At 38.4% G+C, this 26,700-nt stretch overlaps 1 protein-coding gene across 6 annotated transcripts in view; it reads left to right on the plus strand.

Annotated features, from left to right (window-relative positions):
* The window catches only part of PDE8B (phosphodiesterase 8B), a 74,184-nt gene that overhangs the window by 12,879 nt on the left and 34,605 nt on the right, over positions 1-26,700 (plus strand). For 2 of the 6 annotated variants that reach the window (XM_027709918.2, XM_027709919.2), the window contains exons 2-4: positions 19,392-19,451; positions 24,152-24,342; positions 25,616-25,675. In XM_027709918.2, coding sequence (XP_027565719.1) covers positions 19,392-19,451; positions 24,152-24,342; positions 25,616-25,675 — 311 coding nt within the window. Of the gene's footprint in view, positions 1-17,241; positions 17,281-19,391; positions 19,452-24,151; positions 24,343-25,615; positions 25,676-26,700 lie in introns of those variants that run through there. The other 4 variants (XM_027709920.2, XM_027709921.2, XM_027709922.2 and 1 more) reach the window with 3 other exon arrangements.

Here is a 26,700-nt window from a genome sequence, read left to right on the forward strand (position 1 = left end):
AGCTGTAGTTGGGCTGGGCAATGGTGCTTCTTTGAATGGTTTGTTCCTAACCCTCCCTGACAGGTGTTCAGCATTTCTTGATGTGTGAAGGAGGTGGTAGCAGAGCATAGGTGCATCATGCGAGATTTGCATCACTTGGAGATGCCAGCAGTGTTCTTGCCACCACTCCCTTTGGTTGATCTGCCACCCTCTCTCTTACAGGGTTTTTAATTTTTTGCCTGTTCTTGCAGCATGGGATTACTAAGGAAGTGATCACAGAGGAAGAAGATAGTCTGCCTTCTTTGAACAATGGGAGATCCTTTTATATGTTTGTGCACATACTTGCTGTGTGCTTATCTGCAGGTTGGGTGAGCCATCTGCTGGCGCCTCTCCTCTAATTTTGTTTGGTTTTATTCCCCTCCCGATCCTCCCGCACCCACCTACCCATTTGACCAGTTGTAGAGGGGTTGCCATTACTGAGAATGGGATCAAAGCAGGATACATTTAAATATGCGGACAGTTCATATCCTGTGTCTACCAGCTGCCTTCAGTCATTCTTTCTCCCTCTGAAGGAGAGGTGTTCTCTGTCTATTCTAAGTATTATCTAAACTGATTAGTATCTGACAATGTAGGTATATCTTCTTTTCTGCTACCAGCATGCATGCTTTGAACAGGAAAGAATCATGACACAAATGTGTGATACAGAGCAGTACCTTCATGCTGCCCGTCACAGGATTAAGCATAAAACAGGGAAGAGCCTTCTGTGCCTCTTCTCTAACCTCCTTCCAAACTTTTGCTGCTTGTCTGCTCAAAAAGTCTTGGCAACTGACTTGTATGCCAACAGGAAGTTAGTGAGAATTGGATTTCCTGTTTGTTTGAAAATTTCAATTCAACAAGTGAAATATTTCAAGGACAAAATTCTGGGAAAATGTTTCAAGTAAATCAGAACTTACTATAGTCAGGCTGAGACTGTTTATATTTTGATAAAAATCTTCACCTGATTTACTACTTCTTCTAAAAGCTTTATTTTTGATAGATTAGCATTTTCTGGTTGCTGGGAGGATCCAGCTGAAAATTTCTCGCTGTCTGGCATTGCTAACTTCACTTGATGCTGCAATGCAGAGGTCCAAAGACACGTTACCATAGAGATACCCACAGTAGTTTTAAACCAACTTTAGGTTACTAAAGTTTGAGTGCTAATGATTACTGCAACATCAGCTGTAGAACACACACTGTGAGGCTGGGTATACACTTCATCATCTGACTGCACTGACTACACCTAACTGGAACCCAGTGATGTTCCCTTTGGAGGCTGGAAGAGCAGGGCTGAGATCTTACAGCTCTTGCTGAGACACTGCCAGTGTTGTACTAAGAGACCTGACCAGGTGCATTAGCACCAGAGTTGTGCCACTATTATAAGGGAGAAGTAAGTGGCCTTGAACAACTGGGTCAGCTCTACAAAGGCCCAGTGGCTCCCAAGATGGGATTGCAGTGCTTGCTGCTGCTCTTCCTCCTTGCTTAGTAACTGACGTGTTGGGTTTTTTTTACTTTTTTCAATCATGTTGCATCTTGGGCAGACATTGCACTGTTAGATCGATATTCAGGATGAAAAATAAAATGAGTGATTATTTACTCTCCTCACCATTAGCCATAACATCATCTGTGTTGTTACAGGTCTGGTTTCACTGTGTGTGTTTAATGCTTGCAGATGTGTTCAGTGAGCACATGCAGAAATGAAAATCTATTCCCTTTTGAAGGAAAAGGTGAAGTGGAACACTAAGATGAAGAGTTTAGCAATCAATCTTTAAATAAATATGGTTTCTGATTTGGTATGCTTCTGACCCCAAATCAGTGAAAAGAAGCTAAGCAAGGTGGGTGAGTAGGTTGTTACTGGTTCTGTTGTCGTTATGTTTCTTTTCATAGAGTACCTAGTCATATGAGGCAGCACACGAATGAAATGCTTACCTGATATTACTGTCAGCAACAGAAAGGTAAAGTGAATGACAACTGGTCGTGTGTGTTCTGCTGTACATATAAATTCATGAAGACTTCTGTACTGCTTCGTGCTGTATACATTTCAGCGATAAGTAATAATCTCAGGCAGAAATGTCTGCAGTCTACCTGTCAAGAGCAACATAGACAATCATTAAACCAAGAAATCTTAAATAAGATAGGCACTCTTGCAGCTGTTTCATTTTCTCAGAATTGGTATTTACAGTAGAGCTCACTTATAAATCCTTTCCAAGTACAGTGTATTTATTCTATTTGTACAGTCACAGCATCTGCACTAGGTTCCAGGGAAAATAAAATGATTTGTGGTGGATACCAGTGAAATTACTGTGTTCATAGTATAATCTTTGTTACTTTGAACCTGTGTAAAATTTCACTGCAATTTTTAGCAAGTGTCTTATGCAACAAAGAAAACTCAAAGTAATTGGGCTGCATTAGAAAGGGAGGAATAGCTTTTATTTGCTGTGAACATAAGTAAGGTTTCCTCACTTTCTTAATGTGATAGCATGATCGATAACTACTAACCCATTAGGTTTTATTACATGTAGAAACAGGGTAAACCTTTTTTATGATCTGATATACGAAAAGCTTGAGATTTTGGTGTCTCAAGTTCTGAGATGACCCAACGCCTCTAATGATGTGGCTTTTGCCCCCCTGAGATAAGTGACTGCAGAGAGATTTTCTGCTTTGTGATAAGGGTTCCTGCAGCACCACAGAGGTTGTCTCAGTGTTGCCGAGTGGGAGAAAATTCCAAGCTGATGCTTCCTTAACTGAAAGGATGGTTCCCAACCCATAGATGAAGATGCCGTTCCATAGAAAAATGGAAACTGTTCCTAAATTTGCTTTTAGTTTTCCTTTGGAGACTTCCAAATATATATTTCTTAGCTTACTCATGGCGTTTTGAGGCAATCATAGTTTAAATGTGATAAAAGTGACTGAATAAAGTAAAAATATCTCTGCATGCATCATGATTGAAATTAAAATACCAGATTAGGGAATTACTTTTTTTAATTTTTATTTTTAATGTCAAAGGATGTTTGTTGAGGCAGTTTTAGTGAAGTGAAATATAAAAAGAAGACCATTAACACAAATGTATTTCATTGGAACTTTTACAGAAAAAACTGTGTCTGCAAATCACCTCTCTGCTGGAAGCTGCAAGAGGAATTTAAACGTAAAAAACTTCTAAAACATGAAATATTAAGCATAACCTAGCACTTAGGCTTTTATGGGGAAAATGGTACTTTTTCAGCGTTTCATATGTATTCAGTACACATTTTTTAAAAAATTGATACTGAAATGGGTCAACAGTGCATGCTTCTGTAAACTCCCCGTACTTTTCATCACTAGCAAAATAACTTCTCACCTTCTATCTTATCTTACTGTTAACTTTCGGGGGGGCTCCTTTCCTGAGGTCTCTTTAAAATCAAATTATCTGAATATGGATCTGGGAAGCAGCAGTCTCAGTTTCTGTAGGGAAAAAAACAAACTACTAGACAAGATGCACGTAAGTGGTGTGTCATGGCCACTTGACTTTTAGAGTACACAAGGCAAATTGCCATTTCAGAACAGATCTCTCTGCACGGTAAGTCCATCAAGCTGACTGTAAAATTGCCTTGAAGTCTATCAGAGCTGTTGTCTCTGACCTACTGCAGATTCACACCTACTGCAGTGGTGTGTCAGGGCCACTTGTCTTTTAGAATACACAAGTCAAATTCCCACTTCAGAACAGATCTGTCTGCGAGGTAAGTCCACCACGCTGACTGCAAAATTGCCTTCCAGACTATCAAGGCTGTTGTCTCAGACCTACTGTAGATTCAGGGATATGTTGATTCACACTAACTTTGAAAATATGACTTTATCTACCTTGAGGACTTAAAAATGGCTTTGCTTTATTTTTAATAAAAGTTTTCTGAGTAATCTGTACCTGCTATATGGCAGTTTCTGTGAAAAACATAATGACTGCAAATTGCAGAATGTGTCAGACTGTGCCGTGCTTCACAGCTATATATAAAAAAAGGAGCTAGTGTTCCATGGAGCACATAGCATGACTTCAGAGCGACTCTGAAAAAGATAAGTAAAAGAGGGATTTTTAGGGGATTAAAAACTAAGAAAGTTACTTCTGTATGTTTTGGAAATCTCAAGGTCTGCAGTGGGGAATGGATGCTGGAGGTGTCACACTTGCTTATTCTAGTGTGATACATATTGTCCTGTGTTGATCATTTTCAGAGTCATGATGTTGGCTTGGTGGCTTGGTCTGACCCAGCGCAGCTGTTGTTGCGTGTTTGCAATCCTGGCCTTCATTGAAGCCTGACTTAGCAAAATATTTAAGCACGCGAGTAGAACCATCCAGCTTGACTGGAAAAACCAGAACAACAGTTTGACTTTACATTTCCACAGGGTCATTGCACCCAGAAGTCTGAAACAGCCTTAGGGTGGTCATAACCTGTGTCTGGCAGCTAAATATAGAGCAATTGGTAAGCTCCATGTCACTACAAAGGTCTAAAAAGGAAAAGTATTATTTTCACATATGCAGTAGAAGAGCTGCATATGTGAAAATTCATTGTTTTAGTAATATGCAGATCTGAAGACTTGAGGTCTAAATTCTGTAAGGAGGAATAGTATTTTTTATATTTGCAGTACCTTAATGGAAATAATCAGGGGTGCTCTTATGTTACTCAGTGTGAGAATCCAGAAATCTATGTTGTCACTTCATTACAGGGTTTCTGCAGGTGGGACCAGTGAGCTAGTCAGTGTTTTATGTGTGCCCAAAAATGAACTTTTTATGGTCATCAACTGTAACAATTACAGACATTTAGTACGGATGAGGAGGCCTCCCAGCCCAATGTCTCTTACTTACTTTCAGTAAAGCATTTTAACTTTAACAGTAACTTGCTATGTGAAGTAAAATAAAATTTCTGGACTCTTGGATCAGAAAGCTGGCCCCTGCAACTGTAGGAAGCCACCTTCTGTATCTCCTTTGGTTTCATCAAAACTTTGAAAAAGTTTATTTCAAGTCTTCTCTGAGTTTACTGGTGGGAGTCCTAAGCTGCCATTTCTACTTTCCCTGTTATATTCAGCTAAGAAGCTTCTAACAGATAGCAACATACATAAGTAATAGTGGGCTCTCTGTGTTGTTTGAATTTCAGCTCATTTCTAAGACTGGTGCAGTCAAGGTTCTCTGCTACCCTACCTACCTCGCAGTTGCTTTTTTTTCCTGCTGTTTTTTTAATAGCTTTGCATTCCAACAAATCCCCTTCATCAGTCTAGAACAGGAGAGGTTTATTAAGTTTTCTTTCTCTAGAAAATATCTTTTTTATTATTTTATATGTTTTATATATTTTATATGGTTTTATATTTTTATATGTTTTTATGTATTTTTATGTGTTTTTTATCCATGCTTATATTAGGGTGGCCCCATACATTTTGTAAAATGGTATTGATTTTCATTGTCTGTTCAATATAACTCAATGTCTTTGTTCTTCCATACAACTCTGTCACAGACTTTCAGCATGAGTGGCCTGAGTGCCCAGATCACTTTCCCTGTTCTCTTGGCAGCTCATTTCCCCCAGTTTATGCCAATCAAATATTCCTTAACTTTGAAAACTGAATGCAACTCAGCAAGAAACTCAAAGAAGTTATTGTTTCCTGTCCTGTGATACGCACTTGTGAATAAGTACAATATTAACAGGAAATAAGTCGTATTTCCCTGCAGAGTGCATCCAAAGTTGTAAAATAAAGATATATATGAGAGAGAGATATAACAGAAAACTTCAGGAATATGTTTTTGTGTTGTAATCTCATGGACTGTAGTGTAAGAGTGTAAATAACATGCATAAGCAGTTATTCATTAGAGTTGTACATGATATGGAGTGTAACCCACTAAAATGAAGAGATCATGCCTTATAAAATCTCTGTTGGTGAAAATGTTTGTCTCTGAATTGAAACTAAAATATTTTATGGCTTTCAGAGATAGTATTTCTAAATAAAGTTGTTCGGAAAGTGTCAGGCTTTTGATTGTGCATGTGATCTCTTGGAGAGGAGATTAATACTTTTCTATGGTTCATGATATGTATATAGTTCCTGTTGCTTAATAAGGGTTTAATTCTGTGAAATGCTGAGCATTTGGGCCATGCTGCCTTTAACTGTACAAGAAGCCCTTTTTGTCTCCAGCAATATTGCTCATAAAATAAAATTAAACAATCGCTGAACTGAATTCAGCTTCTGCAATATCAGGCACATTGAAAATAGGCAACTCTAACTATTCTTTAAGGAGAGAAAGTTTGGCAGTTAACACTGCACTCAACCAGAACTTCTACTTTCAGGTGTGTATGTTCATACTGTGCATATGCAGAAGCTGTAGGAGAAGATTAGTTGCAAGATTTTTGTGAGAGGATTGTGCTTCACTATCTGTGGAGAATATAACAGTGCCATTTTTTTATCTTCTCAGTAATGTGTTGGTAGTAAGTTGCATAATTACATCCTAATGATGGTGGACTAAAATGACCATATTGTGTTCAAATAGATGTCAGTCCATAAAGACTGGAGTACCATTAAGAGCACTCTGTAGAACATTGACATGACTCTTATAATGCTGGATCTGAAATGTGGCACTTAACTTAGTGGTGCTTCTCCTTGTTAAGACTGGAACAAAATGTCCAAAAGAAGTTTTTTTTCAGAAAGCTTTTAATTTCACACACACGCACTGTGTAAATAGTGATGAGTAATACCAAAATCATTATTGCTTATTGCATAAGTAATAAATTGCTCTAGCGCAGCAGAACAGAGGAAGGACTATGCTAGGCCTTCTTTCTATGCTTTTGCAGAGCTTAATGAGATTGCAACTGTATGCAAAAGTTAAACACTAAAATTAGATGCTGATCCTACAAGCATTTACATGACTAGAGTAATGGGAGTGAAATTATCATGACTGCATTCAAGTTTGTAAGACTTAGTAATTAATTTTCCAGATTTATCAGGCCATTTCTTACTTCTGCAAGGTATGAATTCTTCAGGTACATCTATCACCAGCTACTCTGTTCCTCTGGATCAGAGCTCCCTCTTCCTCTGACCTGTACCTACCTACCTTGTATAAATACTGCTTCTACTTTTCCTCAGTCTTCATCCATATTTGGGTAGGGCTTATAGAATTAATCAGCCTGTGTGCCCTATTATGTGACATATTATAAAAGTGATAGGTGATCTCTGTCTCTGAGGATTATAAACTAAAATAGGTGAGACAAGCTTCATAAACAATTTAGTCTTTAATGGCAAAATAGAGATGGTGAAAAATGCTGGGTTTGGGTAACATCTGTGTGGCTTAGTTAGATGACTCACCAGTGGGCAAGACACTGTGCGCATCCCAGAAGGTGATATCTGGATATCAGTCTTGGAATATTTGAGGCATGATTGCTGCCGTCTGCAGTGGCTTTGTCAAAACTAAAATAGAAACTTAAACTGAATTACATGTGATCGTGAATTATTCAGTCATCATGGGAACCTTGGAGCTGTTTATTTTGATGAGAATTTGGCTCTGATTTTCATTGTCTGCACAATTTTTAGTGTGAGATATGGCAGAGACTTTCATGTTGATAATTTGTAGTTGTGCAATAACAGACATGGAGATGGTAGGGTCTGCTCTTGAAATAATTCTATTTGTGGATTTCTAATTAAAAAAGCGACAGCAAACTAATTAATTTTGACATATATTTAAATGCTATTTTTGGATTTCAGAGTCAATGTTACATGGTAATGGGAAAAGTGCCCATATGTACCTGTTATCCTAAAAACTTGGGAAGATTTAATTTTTGTTTTATTGCTATTTGTACTGTGTATTTGCAATTTGGAGTTGTTGGGGTTTGTATTTTTGTTTTTGTTTGTTTGTTTTGATAGAGTTTCTAGGTATAATTCTAAGACATATCTTGCAGATGCTACCATTTTAATTAAAAGGCCAAACTAGTTGTTTTCAGCTGGCTGTCTCCAGACTCGAACAAACAGGACAGAAGTGCTGTAAAACAAACACTGTCTGACTGTGAAGGAGCAAGGAAGAAGCACCATTATGTCTTCAAAGGACATATTCCTGTTCTTTAGATACAATACCCTTTTCTTTACTGGAGCTTATTTTGGTATTTTTGTGAAATGTAGATCAAAGTTCAATGCTGAGTTTTTTTCTAAGTGAAACACAATTCAGAAGACTTCAATAAATGACGCACTCTCATCAGAACATGTTTGTTCTGGTTTTTGTTGGGTTTTTTTTCCCTTTGTTCCAGCAAGAGGAATGTAGTGTTTTATAGAGGTTTTAGGCCAAGATAGTATGTAGATGCATTGCTGTAGCTGGCAAAAAATAATAGGAGCAGACCTCTTTGAACCAGGAAAAAAATTCTTCCAGCTATGTCTACCCAAGAGAAGAAATAAGAGGAGGTGATACTAAGCCAAAGCTCTGATGGTGATGTCTATCATGCATCTCTGAAGAAGCGGCCTGCTACCCACTCCAGCCTTAGGCTGATATTGATAGCTAGTAGTATCTACAGTGAATCGTGTTGGAGAAATGGTAGATTAAAAATGCAGCACATACCTTGGGTCAAAAAGTTTTTTTTTTTTCCTTTTAACCCTTGGAGTAGGGTCCATAATGCCTATGCGTGCACTTGCACATCAGTATTTCAGGTGCTGCGTCTGACTCTTCTCAGGCTATTGAGGGGCATAGTCTTAGTGATTTTATTCACTTTCAGTAAAATTCTGTATAGTTTATGTTAAACAATGGAAGCCAAGACAACAATATTTATGTCCTTCAATAAGAAAATAGATAGATTATTCACTACTGTAACAGTAGCATTAAATTATTTGAGAGCATGCTATTTCTTGTCTGTCATGGCTTAGGAATGGCATCCTTCAATTTAGTAATCCTGCTAAAGCCATACTGCTGTTTCCCCTCCTCCCCCTCCAGCTGGAGGCACAAAAAGAAAAGATGGTGGGTTGAGATAAGAACAGTTTACTGGAAACAGCGATGGGATAAGAAAACAAACAGTAACAGTAACAATAATAATAGCAGAAGGTATAAGAGAAAGAAACAATGGAAAACCCCTGACAATAAACAGTGCTGGACCACTCCATCCACCAAGTTTTCTTGCCTGGAAGGAACCCCTTCTCCTAGGAATAGAGAGAGTCCCTTCCCCCTCCTGCCCCCAGCAATGATGTGAGGTGGTATAGAATAACTACAGGGTCTTGGCCATGCCCCCTCCCAGCTACTCCAAAAGATTAATCCTGTCATGTCTGAAACCAGGACATTGTCAACATCTATCTGAATTAAAATATTTTTCAACAAGGAGCAACAAAAGCCAGCAATACATTGATGAAGAGAAAGGAGACAGATTGTCCTTTCCTAGTAGAAGTAGACTTGCGGAAAACTCCTGAATATTCACATAGTAAAATACTTAACTTCTTCCTTTGCTAATTTTCAAGAAGAGTTTCAAATGTGATAACTGTCTTCCAGCAAGCTCTTGCTGACATCACAGAACCCTGGAGGTATGCCTCCCACAACCCAGCACAGAAGTAGAACTTGGGATTTGTTTTTTGGCAAAGTCAAGGGAACCGAACAGTCTCTAGGGCAAATGCTGATCTCAGAGACCCTCAGGTGTATGCAGACAACTGCCAGATGCTTTTTCTTAGTCAGTGTTTGGAAGACAAAGTTAATTTTAATTTTGAAGTAATTGTTTGATTGCAGACTAACTCTATGCTTTCTAAGTTATGAGTATTTACCTAGACCAAGAGGTGGTGGAAGAAGATCGTGTTTATTTCACTAGTATCTTGCTGCAGATTTATGCTCTAGCTGTTTCCATTCATGTATCTATTATCATATTATCTGAAATTTCTAGTATTGAAACTCACTTCAGTTTTTTTTTATCAATTTTAATAGCCATGCACAAGAACTGATCTATTGTATTGAACCATAGGTCTGTCTGCCTGTTATCTTGTCTCGAGTAAGCACAAGGAGCCTTACACAACAGGTAGAGAAGAGCGTAGATGGAGAGGGATTGTTCCCTGGGCCTCTTTTAACCTATAACTGAGGGGCTTGTGAATTGAAGTTATGTTCCTACTGATGTGTTCTGCAGCAACACAGGGGCCTACACTTGATAAATTTTGTTCAACTGCTGTTTTACCAACACCCCCTCCAGTGGCCTGCTTTAAGGGAAACATCATATTTCTTGTATTGTGGATACTACTGATGAGTCATTCTTTGTTTTGCCCTACACTGTTCATGATTTCATAGATGCCTATTCCATTCCTTAGATAGCTCTCTTCTGGCAGAAGCAGCCTAGTCTTTTTAGTCATCAAAAAATGCCTTGGAATACCATGATTATTCTTGTTGCTTTCTCTTTAATTTTTCTAGTTTTGGTTAATTTATCTCAAGGAAAACAAAAGATTATGTACAGCATTGAAAGCATGGGTTCACCATAAATTTACATGGTAGCATAAGGTTGTTTTGTTTGGATCTTTGTTCCTGTCCTCACAGTAGTTACTTTTTGGCTAGTTCAACATACAAAGATGAAAATAGGAACAATTTTTAAATCTTTCTGTATCTATAGTCTTGAATTTTGCTCTCTCGTAAACACCAGTGCATGTATTTCTGAAACAGTTCAGGCTTAGTTGCTGTGTTTTTTGCTAGGGTTGGTGTACAGAGATTTGATTGGATCCCCCCATAAAGATTTGATTGGATTCCCCACTAATGTGTGTGACTCATGCTCCTTCAAATTTGAGAATGGACAGTAATTATAAACAGATTTACAGAAAGAGATCTCACCATGCCAAGACCCACAAGTCTTGGGCAGATTCTGTTTACTTTGATAGATATTTGGAAAAGTTTGTTTTCCCCTTGCATCTTCACACTGCAAGGACATTAACATAACTTACTGCCATGCATATTTAGTGACGTGAAATGTGTGTGCTGACAAAATAAACACACTTTCAGAGAAAATTCTGTTGACAAAGTCAGTATTCAAAATAAACTTGATGTCATTGGTGACTGCATTCTGTAGTTGGTTTTCTTTCCACAAATCTAAGAACATTGTAGTCTGGGAGTTAAACCATTTGTCCAGTAAACAGATTTTAATTCCTTTCTTGTCCATACAGGCTGCGGTGTAATTGCCTGCACAGCAGCCATGCTGAAAAGGGATCTTTGACCTGTGATAGCATTGTGATAGCACCACTTGGAGGGACTAGATGACCTTCAGGGGTCCCTTTAAGCCAAAAGTTTTGTGATTCATTGCTGTTCCACTGAGCATCTCAAGCCATTAATCAGGCTCTTCTTTTTCAGGTTCTGAATATCTGGGAGAAGGGGAGGCCATTTCCTACTGCTGTAGATTTTGAAACACTGTACATGGTCAGTGGAGAAAAGTATAATCTTAATTTACATGCCCTGCTGTTTTGTGAACAGGAAAGCATAACCTGAGATGAGCTATAAGCATCAAGCTTAGGTGGCGTAAGAAACAGTATCACTGTGCTTACCCTGTTTTTGCATTTTTCAGTTTACATCTGCTTTTGGCCACTTCTGAAGATCGGATATTGGGCCAAGATTTGTTTGTCTGACCAATTTTTGATTGTTCCTCACAGTGTTTCTAAAAAGAACATGGGAATTTGTTTAGAAATCTCCCCAGAGATTTGCAGTGTTTTATTAAGGAACATCCTAATCAAATATGTTCAACCAACTGTGTCTTGGACACCAATTCTATTTTCTGCTGACATCAAGAATCAGAATTTTTGAATGGTCTTAGTAGCACCTAGGTGCAGATCATGACCATTGAATCCATACGAGAAAAATCTGCATGGTGAGAAACTGTGTGTACAATCCTGCAGGATTGCTTCGATATTCTGTTGAAAGCCTTAATCAGCAAATTATGGAACTAAAATACGTCTGGACTACCCTCTATGGATTAAGGAGTTTTGAGCTTTTTGTGCCATTGACAGGTCCATAAGTAGCTGCTGCTGTGAGCAGAATTGAGGGCTGCCCCACAATAGTAGTTTGTTTGTCAAATGTAGCTCCATAATGGCTGAACTAGTGTCTTTTCCACTTGATTGTTCTATTGTCCTATTATGACAATGCATTCGCAAGGCAGCCACTAGTGAAGTATGAACAGAATGCAAAAAGTCCTAAAATAATATTAAATAATATTCTTTCTTAGGTTATCCTTTGATATCAGGCACATTATATTAGAGCTCATAGGATTATTTTACAAGTGTCAACTTGCTTGTTCAAGCAGTCATCTAAAATCTCTAGCAACCTGACAGAGGTACAGTTTTCTTTCTCAGTTTTTGTTGTCCTTAGGATGATCCATTGATTGTGACTTGTTTGTGCTAGCTGCCCTTTGTTCCCTTTTCTCTTCCCCATGTCTTTCAGAGGTTTGTCTGCATCCCACTGGTTCACTTTTCTTTCCTTACCAATGATTTTAAATTGAAATAGGAAGTTTATACTATCACTACTGCCTGTAATTGCTTGATGAATGAATTATATTGCACAGGGGGAAAAGGAGTGAGATACAGAAAAGAAACAGATCTCTGGTTTTGAATGCTTACTTTCCTAATTTCTTATTTGAAACATAATTCAAGAAACAGTATTGAGAGGAGTGAAAATGAAGGAAGAAAGATAGAAATCTTGACATCTGTTCCTGAAGCTGATTCTGATCAGACAGATCTTTTCAGCTTTACCCAGAAGCAGTTGTAGGAGCTGACTCTGAGAACCAAACATAAAAACATTCAATATGTTATCAACTTTGTAATTCACAGAAATTCAGCTTCAGGCATTTGATCCTTACTTTGATGTTTTTATGAGTACTTCTGCTTATCTCCAGAACTGCTGCCAATCTCAGCTCTACTAAGCTAGGAAATCTTGGCACGTGGCTCACGCTGAAGAATACGTGGAGTTCACAGCCAGAGACATCTCTATGGCAGGTCCCCTGAAGTTAGGTTGATATTCTCAGAGCATAAGGGAAATGCAGAGATGACAGTGGGCAGGTGCATCTGGTGTATGATAGCCTATGGTTAGCCATGCTTGGTTTCCAATGCTTCTCTCCCAGATGAGTGCTCTCCCACCAGGTAAAGACAAGATTAGTGGGAAAGAGGGAGTTGGGAAAGAAAGTTAGGCTTCTTTTCAGACACAAGTCACTGCAAAAAAGGTGTTCAAGGGTCATGATTGAGAGTATGCAACAGGAGCCTGATTTCCTCACCCAGAGGTGAAAATGGTCACGAAAGGGAAGGCTCTACTTTCCCTTGACTTTGTTCCTCTCCCTGGTAAATTTTCAATTCTCTTGTGTGCAGTGACATAGCTTTAACTGGAGGCATCGGGGTGGCCTCATCCCAATTCTGCTTGCTTTTGAGAAGCAGAAGGACCAGACACAGATTTGTGAACTCTACCCTTGAGCTACATGCACTTACAAAGCACAATAGAGCCTGCCAAACCTAGATGTCTTTGTGGATTTGGGGTCCAGTTTTTTGCCTGTGTATGTAGTGTTTTCATGCTGCATGCCTCAATGTGTGTCGTCACATATGTCATGAACAGACTACTTCTTCAAAATGCATATGCATTTTTTTTAGCCAGTTCCTATGTATCTGATGGGTCAGGCTTCTGTTACAGATGCTTGCAGAGATTGCAGTGGCTGTGTCAACAATGATGAAACCTTATTTCTTCTAAACAGTATGTGTGTTTGATCATTATTTTCAGAAATAAAATAACATGACTTTGCATTAACCTCAGAGTTGAGCTATTCAACTATGTAATGCTCCTCTGGACTCCTTGGAAAGGTAGCAGCTGGCTGGCATGAGGGGAGGAGCTTGTGGAGTAGAGTGAGTAGGCAGTCCTCTAGTGGGAGCCAAGAAAATGAAGGGCATGAGCAGCTGGGGAAGCAGATGCAAAAGTTAACTGGAAACCACAGCAAGGGGAATTTAACAGGAAAAAAAAGAAAAAAAAGGACCAACAGATTCTGACAACAGAGGTGGCAGAGAGCAGTGGTTCCCGAAAGAGAGTAGCTGTACTGGTGGATGGAGAGGACAAACAGAGGCAGCAGGTCAAATGAATGAGGCAGGGAAAGATGGTGTCTGAAAAAGCCACAGAGGTCAAGCCAGAAGGCATCTAGTTCAGAACCAGCTCACCAGGAGTATGACTGTGTAGTGATTCGTCCTACAGAACCAGCTCACCAGCAGTATGAGTGTGTAGTGATTCGTCCTACTTAGTCTTTGACAGCTTATCATTTAGTGACTTTTTGACTCAGAGGTGGAAAGAACTTTGTAAATCTGTCCACAAATTGCTGAACAGGTCAAGTGATATTCTTTGTAACAATTGAAGCTGGAAAAGAAACACGAGGAGACTCCAAACAGAGAAAGAGTTGCCAAGTGTTAAACTACACAAAAATGCCAGTGGAGTTGAAAGGACCAGAAGTGATAAAAAAAGTAAAAGGTGATAAAGACTGGGATATAGTTCTGCTAAAGAAGGCAAGACAAAGAAAAGGAGTGTAACTCTGCTAACAGTGGAAGAGAAGCTGGGCACCCTGGTCAGGTGTGCTGTAGCAAGCAGAGGAGCAGGACACCAGCTCCAGGCCAGGGGTGTTAGAAAATAGCTCTGTGTCCTGTGTCTCATAAGGGAATTCAAGCTGGCTAAGGCCTGTGTTGAGGTCATACATGGTTGTAATTCTTTTCAGGACTGTAGTTTGGCCAGGGGAAAAAAAAACAAACAAACAAAAAAAACCCAACAAAATAACAACAACAACAAAACCAAGTGATTTGAGATTGGAAATAGTGGTATAATCAAAAGTGGAAATGGTAAGAGCCAAAGGACAGGCTGAGTTGTCAGCTCTCACCAGAGGTGTGGATGGGGGAAAGCAAGCTGGAGAGAAGTGCAAATGAGCCCTAGCAAATATGGGGAGATGTAACCAGAGGAAAGCTGGGTCAAAAAGAGAGTCCTGTTACCCATGTACTAAACCAAAGGGACAGAGATCTGAAAACACACTACAAAGGTGAAGGAAGGGATGCACCAGTGTGAGAGTAACTAAAGAGAAAAAAGATACAGAGGGTAGAGGGAAGGAGCCTTCAGGGCAAAAGGGTGTCCAAAGGGACCTTGGCATCTGTGTGATGCTTCTCAACTGGCACATCCATCCTTTTCAGGAGGCTGAACTCACAACACCTTTGTATAGTGGGTTGACCTGGCCAGATACCAAGTACACACTAAAGCCATGGGATGCATGAAGGAAGCGGTGACACTGTGGGAGGCCCAAGATGGAGCAGGGTCCTACCAGGGACCTGCAACCTGTGGAGAGGGAAGCCCACACTGAAGCAGGTTTTTCCCGAGAAGGACTTGTGTCCCCTGTGGGGACTCACGTTGGTACAGCTCACTCATGAAGGACTGCACCCCATGGAGGAGTGACCCACAGGACAGCAGTTTGGGAAGAACTGCTGCCTGAGGGATGGACTCACACTGGAGAGGTCCATCAAGGATTGTCTCCCATGGGAGGGACCCCACAGGAGCAGGGGAAGGACTCCTCTCCCTGAGCAGCGGCAGAAACAACAACTGACCTCAACCCCCATTCTCCTGCACTGCTGGGAGGAAGGAGGGAGAACATGGAAGGAAAGAGAGGGAAGAGGAAGGTGTTTTTAAGACTGTTTTATTTCTCACTCTTTGGCTCTTATCCTGTTAGTAATAAATTTAAGTACTATCCCCACTTTGAGTCTGTTTTGCCTGTGAAGGTAATCAGCAAGTGACCTCTCCCAGCTGTTATCTCAACTCATGAATCCTTAGCTGTTTTTTGTTCTCTCTCCTCTGTCCAGTTGCAGAGGGAGAGTGAGAGAACGGCTTTAGTGTGTACTTGGTATCTGGCCAGGGTCAACCCACTACACCTTGCTTCACTGCTTGTTTGGCTGCAGCTGCAGTTGTTGCTTTGGAGCAGCACAGAATTATGCAAGAAGATTTTTCTGTAGTAATTAGTCAACACTAATTACAGTGGTGTGTTGGTAATTATTGATGATTCATAAACTGCAGGGGCTGTAAGTCTGCAGGCATAAGGGGGTAAAGATTTTTGTACTGATAATTTAGAAAGGTGGAAATTTAATGAAGCAGTAACTCCATTTTGCTTAATGTCACTGCTATGATAGTAAGGTAATTGATGATCACTGATTTACAAAAAAGCATAATAGTTAAGAAAGTGCCATTGATTTTGTCTAATTATTTGATTAATAACTTATTCCTGTGGAGATTGGTTAGGATGTTATAATGATATTGAAAATAATATTAGGCAGTTTAAAATGTTAAACCGAAATTTTTTTCACTTTTTTAAGCTTTTAGTGTTTCCAGGTGGTTACTTTATTTTTTATTTCTTTGCTTCCAACACTGTGTCTGTTCCTCTGCTCACTGAAATTGGGGATTTTCTCACTGATCTCTTTGGAATCAGGCTTATCTCTCCGTGTTTTACCAGAAAAGTCTGTTATGAGCTACTACACCAATTGATTTAGACTGCAGATCTATTAACAGTCCTTCCTAGCAGTCAGTCACATAATGAGAGCTTCATTTAAATTGGAAATCATCAGCAATGTGATATTCACTTATGTGAGAAAATGAACAGCAGTCATGGTATCACTGCTATGCCATGTCCACATGGTCACATTCTTCTGGAAGTTCAGAAGATGTGGAATTTGTTCCTTTAGGCCCATGAGAGATTCATAGGACATTTGTGAAGGCCAGACACATGTCATTATTCTTGTTGCCTCCCATAGCTGAGTTTTGAAAAAGTGAGTCAGGCACTTATACCCACAGTAATTTGGGCATATAAATCCAAGGGTCTGATTAGGCTTGTAAAACAAGACTCAGGAAGGAGTATTTCAGATGTACTTTTTGCTATATTTGACAAGAAGGTTTATTTATCCTTCCCATACTCAAGTTCATTACCAGTCTTAATTTGACAGTTCCATCTGTTTCTGTGCATTGTATAAGTAATGAAGTTAGTCATTTTGGGGACTTAAAGGCTATACATGGCAATCTTTCATATATAACAGCACCTATTTTGCATCCCTCTGTGATTCTGACACTATCAGTTCTGCACAGAGCAGGACAGGGACAAGTTCACCTACATCAGAAGGCTCAGATTTCTCAATTTTCATCATGCTTTCCTGCTGTTAGCAAAGGCAGGAACACCCTGAAACTGAAAGGAAGGGAGGAAGAGAGAGAAAGACCCTGATTTTTATGTTCTTTTTTTCTAGTGTTTTCTATTCCTGAGGCTGACACAGAAGCAGCAGGGAGAAAAACTCTGAGTCAGAGTCTGAGTGAGTGGATTATTTTGTTGTTGTTGTTTTACAATAAACAGGATAAGAAAAGTGGCTAATCTATAAAGTAACCTCTGTAAAGGATTTGATAGACTTGCCTGCATTGATCTATGTCTTGGAGACAGTTATTCCATTTTTGGCAATACAGAGTGACTAAAACTGGATGTCCTCTGAAGTGGTAGGAAGTGGAAGGCATTCATTTACAATGTGAGTTCCCTAGCGTATTTCCCTAGCATTAATAAATGGATAATAAAATAAATATCTGTGTCCTAGCATACACGAATATATCTGCGTTCTTCTTTTGTTGAAAAATCCCAGGTTCTTGATCCACACATTCTGAGACAGTTTGAGCTGTGCACTGTCAAAAAAGAAGCTTTTACTCTGATGCTGACCCAGATCTGTTGTGTAGTCTTACAGATTTTCTAAACATTTTTTTTTAATAAAAGTAAATCAAGATAAAAAAATGTATTCAAGAGTTTCCTAGATAGTACCAGTGAAGTGTGAATGTGCTGTTTTTCTTTTTTGGCTGAAGGGGAAGAGAAGGTGGGAGCTTTCAGAGAACTGTTTCTCTAATCTTACTCTCAAGTCATGGTTTATGATAGGTGCTTTCATTTCTGTTGAGACACGCTTACAGGCACTAAGCTACATTCTGCTACAGCAGGAGCTCAAGTGGGAAGTGAAGCTTTTCTGTGAGAAAGGGAGAGGTTAACTACATTTATATTGGAGGCAGTTTTTGCTTTGGAGAACAGTGGCAGGCTTTGTAGTTTAATCTTTTGGAGTACTGCCCATTACCACCTTCTGACGTATGTTGTTGGGCTGAGAAGAATCGATGTGCGGTGGTGCATGAAAGCCCAACGTGCCAGTCGTAGCTATACATCATACCACTGTCTCACATGCAGGCAAGGCTGTTAATACTTAACACAGTATTGTACTGTCGGAAGGAAAATGTTGAATACTGGTACCTTCAATAATTTTGAATATTGTTACATATTCCTTTGAAAAATGCATTTTAAAGGATTAAGTGTTGCCTGTGTAAAAGGCTCAAACTTATCGAGCATCACAGAGCAAAATGCCACAGAAATAATGCTCCAGGATTCCTATGTGTCAGGGAATGGCCCTGGGACTCTGTCTACAATTAGGATTTTGGTCAAATTATATGTCTTGGGGGGTGATTGCTTTAATTTGCTTACCCCAGGTACCTGGGGTAACTGGTAACTAGGAAAGCAAAAGAATCTGCCCTTTTGGAGGTTGGTAACTTGCAACTAGTTCTCCATATGCATGAGGGAAACAACATTTTAAGGGTTCAAAGACTCAAAAGTATGTGCATCTGTGGGAAGACATATGTATTGTTCTGTTGCTTAACAACCTTTTGTAACTAATGGATTGAAGTGAAACAAATCAGTGGTGTACAGGAGAAGTGTATTGAAATGTATCAAGACGCAAAAAGTATTAAGGTAGTCCAACTCCTAGGAAATATAACAAACAAAGCAGCCACCACCTACATCTACTGGCTTTCTTGCAGTAGGTTTAAATTATGATGTGCTTTCATGTCTTCTGAAAATGTCATGGCTCACATGGTAGTGATGTTTTTACCTGAAAACTGAAGTTGTTCTGGGAAACAGCTTTAAATCTGCAACTCAAACAAGCTCCCTTGTCTGAAAAGTCACTTCTTTCCTGATCAAACTCATTAAAACACTATTATTTAGTGTATGTCACAAGACCTTTAATACAAGTTCTGTATTACATTCAAATGAATAGGGCAATTTTTGGCCAGAAATAAATGGCTTTCTGTAGTCTTAAGCAACATACAAGTCCTTCTATGTAACTAAAGTACTCTTTTGGGGAGAGAGGTAAAAGGAAGTGGTGTTTCTTGATTCCTTGTTTAAAACCCTACAATTTTTAAATTGCAGGCAAATAAAGCAAAAATAGGAATTTAGTGAATATGATCATGTAAGATACACTTCAAAGCAGCCAAATTAAGGCTGTTAGTCATATGCCAGCCTGCCTTTGAGCCTCTTTCGTGGTTCTGTTTTATCTTTCCTTCTTGCATGTAAAATGCTGTCTTATTAAGACCTGAACTGAAAAAAAATATCTGTATTGCTCTTCTTTAGCAGGCTTCAACTACAGAAATACAAGTTGGGCCCATGAGACTGACACAATACCCAATTCAGGTAAGATGCTCCTTCAGGTTCTTGATACAGCCAATTCAGTGTTAATAGTTAATAGTTATAGTTAAGTATCTTATTTTCATTTCACTTGTACAAGGATTGTGAGATGGGTAATAGGTGTTTTGCTGTATCTGATTGCTTGAGAAGAGATTTACAAGTAAATTAAGTTGGTAAACAATATGCTTAGATTTCCATTAATGTCCCATCATACCCATATGTCCTGTCAGTAGGAGTATGTGTGTATGTGCATTAACAAGGGAAAGAGCTTCCTCTGTGCATATTAAAAGCTATTCAGTTCTGATATACCAAAGCGGAGAGCTTCATGGAGTTTAAGTACACATCCAGGTTTTCTGGGGTTTGCACAACAGGACAGAGAACTGTAACAGGGCAAAGAACTGTGGTTCTACAGATCACCAATCCAAGAAATCATATGACCTCCAACAAAACAGGTTGAACTTCAGCTTAAGGAGCAACAGCTGTCACCTATAACTGCTTCTTTTTCTGCAGGTTTTATTCCTGTGACAGTAAACAAATGCCAAGTGTTATTTTTTTTTAGCTTATAGCAGGTGTTGGAACTCTCAGATTATAGGAAATTAAATAGTTTTAAGCTTTAACATTGTTCTAGTGATACGTAATTCATTTGAATTAACTTTGGAGTCACTTAATTCTATAAAATATGGAGACATTTAGTCACCATCACTTTTTCTGTGAAAAATTTATGTGTGGAAAAAATGCTATTGTTGGGGAAACTAAATTGTATATATGCATCATAGAGCTTTACATTTTTATGACTCTATTAAGCATCTTAATTATGACTTGATCCAATGAAATATTTGTTGATATTGTAACGAGATTGTGGAACAGCGGCTTCAGCAATAGAACAGCCTTTGGTTTTGCAAGGAATTTCAACATAGAAATGTAGAACTCTTCACAGAATAATATTCTTTAAACCATGATCATCTTGAGAAAGATGCTAAAGCAGTCCTTTAGCAACTACAAATACTCTCAGTCCTTATGTCATGTATTGTATTGTAGAAATTGGATTTGCCAAAGTATCATCATTTCAGTGTTAGCCGTTACAAGTGAAAATTTTTCATATAAGAGGCAAAAGTGGTATTTTTTTGTTTTTAAATCTGACATTCTCCTTGCTATCTTGCCAGATGGGGATGGTTTTTTTGTCCCTGCATAACAGAAGTGAGAATCGGTGTAAAAATCCATGTTAAGTAAAGCAGAAACCATTCTTTAAGTAAAATCATTAACTGAAGAATTTTCCACAAAGACGTTCCCATACGCTAACTTATTATGGTAAAGGTAAAACACTTCACATAAAGCCACCTTCTTTGTTTGTGGAACACACCATATTGCCTCAGATAATTTGGCAAGTGTTACACACATCCATACATTTAAAAAATGTGTGCTAATCTTTTATTCCATCGTAACAATGCAATTACATGTTTCTCTGTGCAGTGCAAACAGCTACAGAATATCACATTTTAAATGTCTGTTTGTGGGTGATTAATAATGCTTACAATTGTCTGAGAAGCAAGTTCAGTTTGTTAAAACAATTGCCACTGGGACTTTTCTACTTTTCTTAGCAAAGTTCATTTTATTCTGGTGTGTGTTTTATGCTATTATGGGACACCTGTGCCAACCTTGAAATGGCACACATTTTTTGTCTGAGAGGTGACCTTACTTGTGACCTTATGGCTGTGACCTGCCATAAACCTTTTAATAGATTCATCACTGGACTTTATGACTCTATATGTTGGAGAAAAAATCTGCTTTGGTTTATACTGGATCATGACCCAGGTGCTTCTGGCCTTAAGAGACGAGGGGGAGAGTCTAAAGTAAATGAACAAGCCCTAGCCATCCTAACATGCCACATATAGCTTGCACATCTGCCCCAATTTTGTACCAAGGCTTGCAATTAAGAATGGTTGGATTCTGAGACCTTAGAAATGACCATGATAAAAGTACATGTAAATGTGCCCTCTCCAGAGGACAGAGGAGGTAGGTGGTTTTTATAAACTTTTAGTGCACATTAAAAAGGTGGTGTATCTTGTTGCAGAAGTGTTTTTTAGAGCTGATAAACGTTTGGGTGTGCACCTATTCAAATGCTTCATTTTCTCACCTTTTAGGAATTCATTTGCCATAATCTCTTTCACAGCATTGACATCAAACTCCATTTCTGGTCTGATGATTTTGAAATTTGATGAGCTGCAAATGAACCATGTCGACGCACAGCATTTTGTTGTTTCCCCATGCCAATTTTTGGACTAAAATTTTTGTAACTTAATTCAGGGATACTATGTCTTTTCCACCTTAAAAGTCTCTTGCTGGGATATGATGACGTGAAAATAATTAAATAACTTCTTAAGTTGCTGTAATTTTCTGTTTTCTTTGAGTATCCTGCATGTCCTAAGCTGGTGTCCCTTATTTTACTTCAAGCTCTTTAGAGAAAATTTCTGTCCATTTTCTATATTTGTACAATAAACTGGAAGCAAGATGTACAATAGTTGTGTGAAGCAAGTACTTAGAAAGAGAGTAAAAAGTACATCACCAAAATTATAAAGGTCTCCATAGAGAAAGTTCATGGTGCTCCTAAACCAGGGCAGCACTGATTTTTACAGCAACACTGGCAAATTATGCAGCGAAAGATAACTACCTGCATTTTTTTTTGCCAAGGGACACAGATCAAATTCAAGCATTTCCTTGATCATGTTGTTTATATGAATTGTTATACTTTTATCTTGACTTTGAGAAAGTATCTTACACTATACTTCTAGTTAGGTTATGTTTTGTTGATTAATAGTAAGCTTCATACAAATGCTAATGAGAAAGCATAGTAGTAAAACTTTAAAACAACGTTTAACGTTAATATTCTCGGAAGGATTTGCACGCTAATAATTAGCTACCAGTGAGAGATTGGGTGGTTTAATTAAGCAGTATTATTTTACAGCTGGTAAATTATTGTATTTTGCAGTCCTTTCTTTCCAAACTGGGAGTGCTGAGAGAAGGAAGATACAAAAAATATGCACACCCCTATGCCAAATTTTCCTGAACCATATTGTTTCAAACAAAGGAACAAAATAAAACTAATGGCAGCTGGAACCAAACAGAAGATTCTATCTGAGTAGGCACTTCACCCAAGAATGGGCAGACAAAGTCTGCAGCTTGACCACATCGCTGCTTTCCATCACTTTGATGGCTGGAAAAAAAATCAGGCATTAGGTAGAATGGCAGCACTTACCTTGGATGTTGTGTGTCAGTAAACCAAATCTAGTTAATATTAGTTGCAATCAAAACTGTTTCTAATAAATTGAAATTTCCTAATTTGTTTCTTAATAATTATGGAAATTCTGAGCACATAATTTTCTTCCACTGTTTAATGAAATCTTGACTGGTGGTTCTGTCACAGTAACACTGATTGATTTTTTAATTGTTTAGAATTCAACAATCCAGACAGCTCAGGATAAGAGGAAAGATATGCTCACCTTTTCTAACTTCTAGACTGATGGTGTTGAAATTCATGGGCTGACACCACAGCTGCACAAAGCAGCACAGATGAAAGGTTACTGACTTCTCTTGTGGGCATTTGGAGCAAAATTTTGCAAATTTTTCACAGACAGGTTGTTTCATTGAAGTCAGGTATGACTTTTATTTGTGAAATGAACAGGATTTTGCTTTATAAGTGATTACTCTCTAGCTGCTGCCTTTCAGTGCAATTTAAATAGCTGTGGATAAACTTTTGACTTTGTGAGCCCTTCTTTTTCACAGTATATTTGCACTAAATTAACCCTTTTCTTCATCTGACACACAGAGCAGCATGGTTAGTTACCTGTCGCTATGGTAAATATATGCAAATTGTAATGAGGAATGTCTACATGACTTGTGTTCCTTGCTGAATAAATTGTACTCTGATAATGTATGTATTATAGAAGTGGATATTCTCTCCTAAAAACATTTTCTCTCACATGAGAAGCACAGAAATACAGCCGTTTTCAGTCTCTATTCTGCGTGTCAGTTAGCAAACAGGCTTCCTACAGCATCTCCTTGCTTTTCAGAATGGCATCTCAGTACACATCCTATCCAATTTTGCGTGAGCAGTTCCTTACGTGTTCAGCTGAAATTGTTGAAACTACCTCATATATTCAGGGACAATTTGGGACAATTTATTGAGTACAAAATTGTGATGTTTGATTTTCCCACACACACACCTAATCCTATCCAAACCTGCTCTTTTCAGTATTGAAATAATATTGGTTATGAATAAAACTGTGCTATGTTAATTGTTTGTCCCTATTCAGGGAAAAGTGATGATTAGTTGCATTTCAGACAGTTCCTTACAATCAAAAGTGTGCATAGCTTGGATGGCCTGATGGGAGTGGCAATGATGTTTGAACACTCTGGGTGGTTACTGAACGAATTGGAACAGGAGGTAGGAAAGAATCATCATCTAGCAAGCTAGTTTTGTCCTGAAAACCAGACCTACTCAATTAACTATTGATTATCTATTGATGACCTCTCTATCCATTAAGAAAGCTGTACTACTGCATCAACTGCTTTACAAGCTGTGCTTCAACCTTCCCACTTTCAAAGCAGACTCAATCTTTCGTAGAGCAGAAGTGTTTGTTAAGATTTGCACCATGCAGAGGACTACTTCGTGTGTTTAATGTGGTGCTGCTGTTTTGCATCCTTTGCAGGTTTTGCTCATCTTTGCGAAAGAAGACAACCAAAGCAATGGTTTCTGGTGGGCTTGTGACAGAGCTGGATACAGGTGCAATATTGCCTGGACTCCAGAGTCAGCACTTGAATGTTTTCTTGATAAGCACCAGGAAATAATTGTTATAGATCACAGGAACTCCAGATATTTTGATGCAGAAGATATCTGCAGGTAACTTAAATGGCCTTATGCTTCTCTTGAGCTTCAGAATATATTATACAAAACAAAACCTCTGAATTTTAAAACAAAAATAGTGAAAAAGAAACAAAAATGAACACCCAAAATTACAAGAAAATGGAAGTTGGGGAACTGAGACTAGGAGGTTTGCATAAATCTGTAAGAGAATAACAATATGACAACTACACTTTTGGCAAAGATGAATTGCAGAATTGTCTCTAGGTCATGGGCTTCTATCAGAGCATAAGCCAGAGCTGTTGTGAAATTATTCCCTTCTGTGTCTGTTTTTTTCCTGGCTTACTGCTACAGCAAAGTCTGAAGCTGCAGACTTCAAAGGAGCATGTTTGCCCACTAGGTCAGGTACTGCCAGTTCTCTGTAGAACTTCACATCACTCCTCTGGTCCACATGATTCTATCTAAGCAGCATTTGTGCACTTGCAAGTGCTTAATATTGGGATGCTTTGCTAAAGTACACTGTTTCAGCTGAAGAATACATTTTGCACCATACTGTACTTCCAGTCTACCATGACCTGAAATTTGCCATGTTTATGACAAGGGGCATTTTAATGCTCAAATACTCGTGCTGATGTAAGTTTTTCTGAAAGACCAACAAACAAAAATAAAGATCATTTATTCAGGACAGTGTGATATGAGTGAAAAACTTACTTTTCACCTGTAAAAAGTGAATGGGGTGTTCTGGTAATTGGTTGTAATTTTTTTTTTCAGTTTCCCGATACTATGCAAGGTGCTAAATTTTGTTTATTCAGCAATTAATAAATGATAGTCTGTCATAATTTGCTATACCCACTTTTCTTACTTGCATACCTCAAAAGCACTTCTCACCCTCTAAAGAAAATTTTAGAATGTCTAGAAGGACAGTGGTAAATATGAGAAGTGGTAGAGATTCTTGTTTAAATTAGCTAGCGGGTATTGAAACGTGCTGGATTTCTCAACTCACGCATTCAGGGCAGTCTGCCTCAAATAAGTTGAGTACACAGGGCAAACAAAGAGTGGGTTTGAAAAGCTGTTGTTTGTGCTATGTATTTTTGGAGCTCTTGCCTTCCACGCTGCATAGAGCAAAAGGAATCTAGCAGCAAAATGAAAATGGTTTGTCTAAGTGGGGATAGGTAGGTTTGGCAGTGCAATATCCTGTTTTCTAGCCTCAATGGTGTCTTTCAGTCATGGTTTCATTTATATTTTCCGTGAAGATACTCAGAGTAACATTGAGAAAGCACTGAGTGTAGCTGAGAAATTTTTGTTTCCTCAGGTCTATTCGTGCTGTAGAACCATCAGAGCATACTGTAATACTTGCTGTGGTTCCACGCATGTAAGTATTACTGATTTGTGAGAGATTTTTATTTTACTTTATAAGAATATTATGCATAATAGTTATCTAATAACAGAAAGCATCTTACTAACAAGTTTAACAGAGTAAGTTTAATAATTTTCACCTGAAATGGGCTAGTGATGTTTATGTTTTATTTGAGTGTTTGATAACTTTCCTTTCATGCACACTAGTATTATCCCTATCAGGTTCAGAATGGTTTGTATACTAAGAAAATTAGAAAGATATATGTTAGTTTCTAAAAGAAAAAAAAATCCAAACCAAAACCAGAAAGCTGTATATTACTTTCTAAAGGAAATAACTGGTCAATTAACACACTGTGTTTTTTAGGGAACGAGGTAATGGAGCAAAATTCAATCCTGTTTATGCTATAATTACCAGAATGTTATCCTGAAATCCTTATTCAGTAATTCATACTCCACATGTTCAGGGAGAGTTCTTACTGACTTAAATACATCTTCATCAAATACCTTCAGACACCCTGATTAAAACTCTACACCCTACTGAATCCATTGTCATTTTAATAATTTCCTAGATCAGTTAAAATATTAGGAAATAAAGTGACAAGAGAACTATTCCTGTCAAGATTCAAAAATAGACTAAATTTGCTGCTGAGCAAGATTTTACAACTTGTTTCACCTTTTTCTTAATAACTTTTTTTGAGATTATTTCTAAGAGGATATCACAGGATGTCTTTTATTCTCTTTCTTTTTGTAATCCCCTGACTGTGAAGAGACACAGGACTTCTGTAGAGGATCTGTCTGGTTTGCTGTAGGAATAACTATCAGGTTGTAGTAATAGCTGCAGATACCTATAAAAGAAGACTGTAGCATCAACTTCTGTAATAGTATGATTTTATGTATGTATTTTATGCAAAAGTGTTCTCACTGAGTTAGTTATGTTTAGATAACTTGTCAAATTTATACCATCTAATTCTTTAATGCTGTGTGACCATACAATATACCAGTCGTTTTTAATGTCTGTACTGATGATCTGGATGAGGGGAT

This window comes from Pipra filicauda, unplaced genomic scaffold (assembly GCF_003945595.2).
Source record: "Pipra filicauda isolate LSUMZ 115617 unplaced genomic scaffold, ASM394559v2 scaffold35_size7292922_pilon, whole genome shotgun sequence".
Lineage (NCBI taxonomy): Eukaryota > Metazoa > Chordata > Aves > Passeriformes > Pipridae > Pipra > Pipra filicauda.